Source organism: Hipposideros armiger, unplaced genomic scaffold (assembly GCF_001890085.2).
Source record: "Hipposideros armiger isolate ML-2016 unplaced genomic scaffold, ASM189008v1 scaffold_48, whole genome shotgun sequence".
Taxonomy (NCBI): domain Eukaryota; kingdom Metazoa; phylum Chordata; class Mammalia; order Chiroptera; family Hipposideridae; genus Hipposideros; species Hipposideros armiger.
Genome location: NW_017731398.1, coordinates 3,484,173 through 3,492,750, shown reverse-complemented (window position 1 = coordinate 3,492,750; position 8,578 = coordinate 3,484,173). Strand labels below are relative to the sequence as shown.

General features: G+C 46.3%; 1 protein-coding gene across 8 annotated transcripts in view; it reads left to right on the top strand.

Moving 5' to 3' along the window:
- ZFAND6 (zinc finger AN1-type containing 6) overlaps nucleotides 1-6,895 on the top strand; it is a 49,616-nt gene extending 42,721 nt beyond the window's left edge. For 7 of the 8 annotated variants that reach the window (XM_019640204.1, XM_019640200.1, XM_019640206.1 and 4 more), the window contains one exon: nucleotides 6,735-6,895. In XM_019640204.1, coding sequence (XP_019495749.1) covers nucleotides 6,735-6,880 — 146 coding nt within the window. In that variant the 3' untranslated portion in view covers nucleotides 6,881-6,895. Of the gene's footprint in view, nucleotides 1-3,642; nucleotides 3,688-6,734 lie in introns of all 8 variants that reach the window. The other variant, XM_019640201.1, reaches the window with a different exon arrangement.
- The last annotated feature ends 1,683 nt before the right edge of the window (nucleotides 6,896-8,578 follow it).

Below are 8,578 nucleotides of genomic sequence, written 5' to 3'. Positions count from 1 at the left end.
TGTTAAAGCTTTCAGTTTTATGACAGTGGCAATGGTGTGGTTAAGGCCAGGAGGCTGAGAGAGAAGCAGAATGATCAGGCAAGAGTTAGATACAGTAAACTGGAAGTAATCAAATTGCAAAATTAAAATTAAAAGAGCTGGATTGGAGGTTATAGGCCAGGTAATAGGTATGTAAATGTGTGATGAGTATTAGGTCTGACATTTGGAAGTCCTTGGCACAGGCTGAGAAACGAGAGGCTGAAATCAAGAGGAGCAAGTAGGCCGGTGAGTCAGCAAAGGGGAGGAAAGAATTCACCTAGATTCTGGTTAGTTTCAGGCCACAGATGACGGGAGAATTTGAAGAAGCAAGGAGCACTTAGCAGTTCTGAGAGAGAGCTACAGGGAAGAAGGAAAACAGGCTGTGTGACTCACGAGGATGTTATTTCTGTCCTACAAGAGAGCACATTTTAGAATATCGGTAGTGCAAACACGTATCTGAGCCAGTAGCCATTGTTGGACAAGTCTGACCAAGACTGAAGATTGTGGGTTGGTGAACTGTCCTAACAGGAGGTGTTTTTATACCGTTCGTGGTGTTCAGAGAAAAACACTCTTTCCTGGGCCTAGCCCTGAGTACGTTCATGCAAAAGTGGTCTTGATACCACATTAGGAGGAACTGTAGGGAGTTTTCAAATTTTATAGACACCTGTTTTCATGTATTGTTTCAATGACTTTTAGGGTAAACCAGTATTAACTTTTAAGTACGTTTAACAAACTTAGCATTCATAATTTCTGCATAGCAGAATCTTTGAAAAATCAGGCATATGTTACATCTGTATTTGAGAGGATTCGTTTTCAAGGTGTAAAACCTCTTAGCCTAGTTTTTAAAAATATACCATTGAATTAAGAGTCTTCTTGTGTTAGAAGCATGCACATGGATATGTGTGTATCTGTATGTAGACACCTACGTTTATTACATAAACGGACTTTGGATTTCCCTGTTTGATGGGAGCAAAGGCAGAGAATTTTTCCCCACCTATTTAATAGATGGATGAAAAGAGAGAGGGAAAAAGTTTTTGACTCAAGTCCGGTGGTCGTTTGAGCCGGAACTGGAACCCAGGCGCCTGACTGGTCAGTGTCTCTGCAGTAGGCACTTGGGGTGTGTCTGGGCTGTGGACGTGTGTGTTCCTGTCACTACCTCCAGCCCCCGCCGTCCCCAGGGTAGGATCCGCTGGCTTGGTACCTACCCCGGTATCCGTCTTCCTTTCTGCTCCATTTGCAGCCCTCAGGGACATTTAGTTAGAGAGGATGACCATCGAGATGAAGAGGATGTGTGGGCAGCAGCTGTGTGCCCAGGCCAGAATTTCCTAACATTTTACTGGATTTTCAGAATAGTGCCCTTGAAAGAGCGTATTTTCTCTGTAGGTATTCTGCTTATAATTAGAACCTGTCACCCCCCAGGTGGGTGGTACTGCTTTCATTTTGTCCTCATGGCTCCGAAGGAGTTTTCTCATGTTTAACTGAGAATTTATCATCTTTCAGCATGTTTCTCATGTAGTTATGATTTTTAATTTAACAAGTAGGAGTCCCTCATTTGCACAGTGTCACTTAGGAATGTCAGATGTCCAGGTTATAGAAGCTAGCTTTAAGGAAAAAAGACTTGTGTTAGCACGCTCTGAACCATCCTGATTCTCGTGTTGAGCAATATGCTTAACTCCGGTTAGCCTCTCGGTCCTTCAGGTACCGATCGTAGTAAGAAGAGTGTGAAATTGAATTCAGAGGTTCTGTTTTCATAACTTGACACCCCCACTTCTCTGAGCCTTATTTTCATTACTTTTAAAGGAGAATAATAACCATGTCCACCTTTAGAAGGTGTTAGAAGGCAGTGAAATAACAGAGGTGAACTGAGCCTTGTGGACCACGAAGGATATTCTTACTCTGATGGATGCCACAGCGATTTGGGAGTTAGTTTAGGAGGCTTAGGATGAGAGAGAACTTTGAAGCTTTCCCAGGGTAGAATGAAATCATGCACTAAGGTGGGGAGCACCCTGTCACTGAAGCATTCTGGGAAAGCTGGGTCGTTGTAGGGAGCACTGCAGGCAGCTGCTGCAGAGCGGCCGAGAAGACGAGACCTGTAGTCTCTTCCCAACTCTGAGGGCTCCCTACTCCACACACAGCTCAATTGTCAAATCGGTGGTTCAGGAGCAGCCCCTCGGGACTAACTTAGGAAAGGTGTTTGGATTAAAAGTCAGGATTTCTTCTGATTGTAAAGAGTGGGTGAGAATAGCCAAAACAGTCTAGAAAAAGTAGAAGCAAGTTGGTGGAGGATCAACAGTTGCCCATTTGAAAGCTCACTACAAGTTGCAGAAACGGGCCTCGTGGTGTCACGTGGGGGTGGGCACACAGGCGTGAATGCAAGTGCTGTGGTCTGGAAACTGCCCACACAGCCAGCAGCAGATGAGTGGCACTCACAGGTGTGCCGCTCCGTCATCAAAAGGAGTGGAGTTCTGTCTGTACGGCCACCACGTGGGTGGGGGTTGGGGTAGCTTTGAAAACGTGCCCCTGTTGTAGGATTCCACGTGTGAGACAGGAATGCAGGGAAGGGGCCTTGTAGCTGGAGAAGAAAATGGGAGAGCAAAAGCATTCAGGGAGGAAAAACATGAAATTTGGGAAATACGCAGCGAGAAACAGCAGTTGCTGGAGTGGCTGGTTCAGGCAAGTATATGTTGGAATTCATGGGGGAAAGGTTTACAGCCAGATCAGGGAGAATCCTCAGCTGGTCCTCGATGGCCAGGGAAGAGAGCTGTCTTGGAGGGCGGTTGCTTTTCTGTGTGTTTAAGACAACACAAAGTTGTAGGGTAAGAAGAGTCATCACCTGTTTTTGGCTCCCAGAAGGCTGCTCATAGAAATGCGTCTCATCTGTAGGGCGGGGGCGTCCAGGAGCTGAGCGTGGCTGCTGAGCTCTGACATGGGGCTGGTCCGAAGGGAGACGTTAAGTTCCTGTGTGTGTGCTAGTTACACTGTAAGCATGATGTGTATGCTGGGTTTGAAGACCCAGCACCCCCCAAAAGTGAAATATTTCATTAATGCTTTTCAGATTGATTATATTTTTAAATGATAATATATATATATTAATTTTAGCTGTTTCTACTTTTTAACGTGGCTGCTAGCAAATATAAAATTAAATATATGATGCATTTCTTTTGGACCCTGCTACCATACAGGCTTATTTTTCTCTTGAATATTTAAAATTTTCTCATTTTGAACCAGGAGTAGCTTGAGGACCGTCCAGCCCCCCGTAGCGCATATAAGGAAAGGCGGGTCCAGAGACAGGAAAGGAGTATCCTCTTGGGGTCGCTGTGAAAGCTTGTTCTCAGCTGCTCTGCATCAGCCGGGAGCTCAGTGAGCAGAACAGCCCCGACCCCAAAACGCGGCCTGGTCCTGGAATGAGGACACTGGCCGTGACTCTGAGGGAGGATGTGTGTTCTGTTACACAGACACCATGCCTACGGGAAGGGCATGTTTGTTACCTGCTACTGGCCTCTGATGTTCAGTTTCCTTTTTCACGTGTGTGTGCACACTCCCCAGAGGGGGTGCTGACTAGTCACATGTACTCACTGTTACATTTGCGGACTTTCTTTTTTCTTTTCCTTTTTTTTTTTACAGGACCCAGAGCAGAGGGCCTTGTTCCTCTTGAATGTGATCCTCCACGTGGGTAGCTAAACTCATTTTACCTGCCTGGTGCTTTTGAAGTATCTGAAAGTAGTGGCCAGTAGACTCTGTTTGGTTGGACTTCCCAGGACAAATGAGTTGGCAGGCGCGGTGCAGTTCACTTCCCAGCCTTTCTGCCCTCGCCTGGGCCTCCTAGACAGACCTTCAGGGCCCGTGGGCGCAACACAGGCAGCTGCCTGTTAGTCTCTGACAAGCGGCTGATGTCCGCTTCTTGCCCCAGAGTGTGAAAACTGCCCCGCGCTCAGACACCGTCCTCATTTCGGCTTCAGGTTCCACAAGATTACGGTCTTTGGCCGTTAGTCCACTGTACAGCCCTTGCAAGAGATTGAATTGTTTCCTTTTACATAACGTCCAGTTGGGCAAGGCATGCTTTGCTCTTAAATCTCACATACAATTTGAGGAATTGGGTATTTTCTGGGAATCATGAACTTTGACAGAGTACCCTGTCATCTTTCCCATGAATTCATTTGCCGAATGTTTCAATTCAGGCTACTAGCCACTAGTTTCAGATAAGCCGAGGTTCCTTAGTCTTGTGGGGATACAGGGGACATTCATGGGCCTCAGATTCGAGCCCTTGTTCACAGGCTTTCATGGCCTGCTGATCCTGAACTTCAAAGGTTGTGCATATGCCTCAGGTCGAGAGAACCTGTGTAGGCTCATCTCCAGGGCTAGTGCTAGGAAATGGTTCTGCCGCGGTGTGCGGTCATGTTTCGTGCATAGCCGGTAAGTGTAGTCCCACTCTTCCCCACTCCCAGATGCCATTCGGAGCTTGTGTCTCAGTTCTGTTAAAAACCTCATCTTGTGATAGTGTTGTTACTGCCGCTAAAACATTATTTATATTAGTTGATGTGAATATTAGACTTTCTTGGAGAACAGGTTAGCTGTTATGGTTTACAGATTTCAGAGACGATAAATCTAATAGGTTCTTTTCAGATTGCAAGGTAAACCTTTTTTGAGCTCTTTACATACAGCCAAAACTTATCTGTTACTGCTGTAAGGGCTGAGGACAAAACAGTAAACACGACACTCAGCCCCTGCCTCCTGGAGCTTACATTCCAGGGATGTTTATTAAAAATGAAGGGTTTTATCGTGTTTCAAAACCAAACCGTTTCTATTAATAGCATGTCTCCCATGTAACTTCAGAATGCCCAGGTGGAGTTGTCATGTCATAGAGGTCTTCCTTCGTGCACCTGTTAGTTTGTGTTTTGCCCTTTGTTGTATTTTGTTAAAATAGGAGACAATGTGTTCACATGAGCGTGTGAGCGTCCAGTCCGTGGCTTGTCTGAGCATCTACTGCGTGTATTCACTGTGGTGGGTGCTGGAGATGCCTGCGGAATAAGACAGCACCCCTCCTGGGCGGGCCGCAGTGTGGTTGGGGGGCCACCCAGGGCTGTAAGTACAGCAGGTGAGTCCCCCAGGGCTTCAGCTCAGCAGTCACTTACTGGTGACGGTGGCGAGAGAGCCGGCACCTGCCCTGACGGCTTACGTCACACAGGCGATGGTGACTGTGTGCAGAGTGCTGCTGGGCCCACGCATTGTAGGGTTTCCTGTTCTTGGGGTCGGGGATGCAGTGGAGTGAGAGTTGGGGATAACTGAAACAAGAAAGACAAATCGGAGTTAGCCGGGTAAAGAAAGGAACTAGAGGGCCATGGAAGAAGTATTCCACAGAGAAAGGACGACTTTTCCGGAAGCCCAGAGCTAGGAGGGAGCTGGCTATATTCAGGTAAACGATAGGCGCTCATGGGACATCGAGCAGGCATGGTGAGAGGCAGGGCTGGAGGACGGAGGGTGAGCAAACTCAGGAGGACCTGGGCTTTATCCTGGGGTGCGTGGGGAGTCCTCAGAGGATCTAAACATGGGAGGGCCTGGCATTAGGCTTCCACTGAGGCGGACAATTGATGCAGCATGGGAAGCGTGCACTCGAGTGGGGCTCGTGTGCAGAGCCCCAGCGCTGGGTAGGGACTGTTACGGGAGTTCCAGGCCATCAGATGGCTTTCCTGGAGGACGGCTCCTGAGCTCAACCTTAAGATGGCGAGGGGGAGAGGGGAAGTGCTTTTGAACTGGCTTAAGTGCTGTGGCCAAAGGGCCCGGGATAGTCCCCTGGGTTGTTTGAGCAGTAGGTTCCCGAAGAAGACGGACACAGATAAAACTGGACAGATTAAGAACCTGCTCCAGGGCCCGATGTCATGTCTGCTGGGTCATGTTCTAGACTGACTCTGGTGACAGCATTCGAGGGGCAGAGGAGTTAATGACTGTAGGGGGGGGGCATGTTCGCTAGGATTAGGGGCAGTGGTTTGCAGCTGTATTTGGTTTCATGACTTAAATACATCCATTTATTATCTTAATTATAACATTTTGATGAATTTATCTTGTTCCTAACATTTTAAAGATTTTATGTGAAACATTCTGAGAATTTTAAACATACTTAGTATCCAACTGAATCTTGGTTTCAGCCTTTTTTTCCTTCTTTGATGAGAAATCTATACACTTCTGACCCCAGCAATATTTAGAAGTTTGTGTGTGGCCATTTTCTTACACTCCCTTAGGATACCCAAGTAGAATGAGTGAGTGAGAGAGAGAGAGAGAGAGAGGGAGAGAGAGAGAGTGTGTGTGTGTGTGTGTGTGTGTGCGCGCGCCTTTTATTGGTCAAATACATAATTATTAGAAAAATTAGGAAATACTGAGTTGTGGGAAAAGTCATGACATATTTTTCTGTTTTTCGTTGCAAAACTGCATCATGACTTATCCAACAACCCAACAGAACACTTTCTAGAGCACTGTGAACCTGTCAATATATATTCTAGATTTTCTACATGTGTGTATACATAGATACATTTAACACAGGGGGCGTCATAGTATGCAAACCACTTCGTAACTTAATGTGACCATCTTTCCATGCTAATAAGTAAATAAATTCCTCAGTTGTCCTCTGAATAGTGAACGGATAAGTGGGGGTGGGGGCGACAACCACCCAAATAATAAACCTACTGAATAACTGAATTACTCCACCTTCCTATCTTTGTCAGCTTCAGTATCAGATACGGCACAGCGGCCATCTGAAGAGCAAAGCAAGTCTCTTGAAAAACCAAAACAAAAAAAGAACCGCTGTTTCATGTGCAGGAAGAAAGTAGGACTCACTGGTAAGGGCCGAAATCAAATGGTTCAACGTTAAGATTGCATTTTCAGTCTGTCCCTGGCTTACTCTTACTGCTTTCTCTTTGTGTGAGAGCTAGTCCTGGATACACTTCAGCTTCTGAGTTCTCTTAAATAAAAGTAGCTTTAATTATATACCTAAAAGTGAAATGAATAACTTTTCTTTTAAAAATTCATTCCAGCCAAGTTTTTGAGAGTGCTAGACAAGTCAGGCCAGTGTGCCAGGTGCTGTGAAAGGGCAGAGATGTGGCTCCTGCCGTTGAGGAGAGGACGGAGTCCTNTGAGTTGTGGGAAAAGTCATGACATATTTTTCTGTTTTTCGTTGCAAAACTGCATCATGACTTATCCAACAACCCAACAGAACACTTTCTAGAGCACTGTGAACCTGTCAATATATATTCTAGATTTTCTACATGTGTGTATACATAGATACATTTAACACAGGGGGCGTCATAGTATGCAAACCACTTCGTAACTTAATGTGACCATCTTTCCATGCTAATAAGTAAATAAATTCCTCAGTTGTCCTCTGAATAGTGAACGGATAAGTGGGGGTGGGGGCGACAACCACCCAAATAATAAACCTACTGAATAACTGAATTACTCCACCTTCCTATCTTTGTCAGCTTCAGTATCAGATACGGCACAGCGGCCATCTGAAGAGCAAAGCAAGTCTCTTGAAAAACCAAAACAAAAAAAGAACCGCTGTTTCATGTGCAGGAAGAAAGTAGGACTCACTGGTAAGGGCCGAAATCAAATGGTTCAACGTTAAGATTGCATTTTCAGTCTGTCCCTGGCTTACTCTTACTGCTTTCTCTTTGTGTGAGAGCTAGTCCTGGATACACTTCAGCTTCTGAGTTCTCTTAAATAAAAGTAGCTTTAATTATATACCTAAAAGTGAAATGAATAACTTTTCTTTTAAAAATTCATTCCAGCCAAGTTTTTGAGAGTGCTAGACAAGTCAGGCCAGTGTGCCAGGTGCTGTGAAAGGGCAGAGATGTGGCTCCTGCCGTTGAGGAGAGGACGGAGTCCTGGGTGGGCCATGAAGCACTTTCTCCTTGTAAAGAGCTGATCATAGGTGGCTGTGAGGGGTCCATGGTTAGTGTGTGCACGGCGACGAGCCCCGTGCTGCCGCCCAGTAAGTAATCAATACCTGCCGGCTGCGGCAACAGCTGTCAAGCGGGAGAAAAAAGTATTGGAAATACTATGTGGGCATTTAGGTGAAAAAGCACACAAAGTGTCGTCAGGTAGATTGGGTTGGAAATTCAGGGATGGGAGTGATGAATTTAGATAAAAGAGGGAGAGGAGGCCCATTGAGGGAGGTATGGAGGCGGAGTGTTTCAGCCGGGACTTGAGAGATGAGCAGCAGCTGTAATTGATGGAGGCTGGGACATTTCAGCCAGGAAGGACAGCTTGAAGGGAAGCTCAGAGAGGGATGGATGGCACACATTCAGGGCCCAGGAACGGGGAAGAGCTGCTGGATGCAGAGCACAGGCAGAGGCTGCGGGTGCTGCCGTCAGACACACGGAGAGATCAGCCATGAGCGAATGGTCAGCCGGTGGGGAGCAGCTGCAGCCCTCAGGACTGACCTTTATTGTCTCCTGTGCGTCAGGCAGCGTGCAGAATAAGTACTCTGCATAAAAATTTGACTTATGGGCTGAGAGAACAATAGGTAAGATTTTGAGCAAAATTATGTTTTAGGAAGGTTTGCATCCCA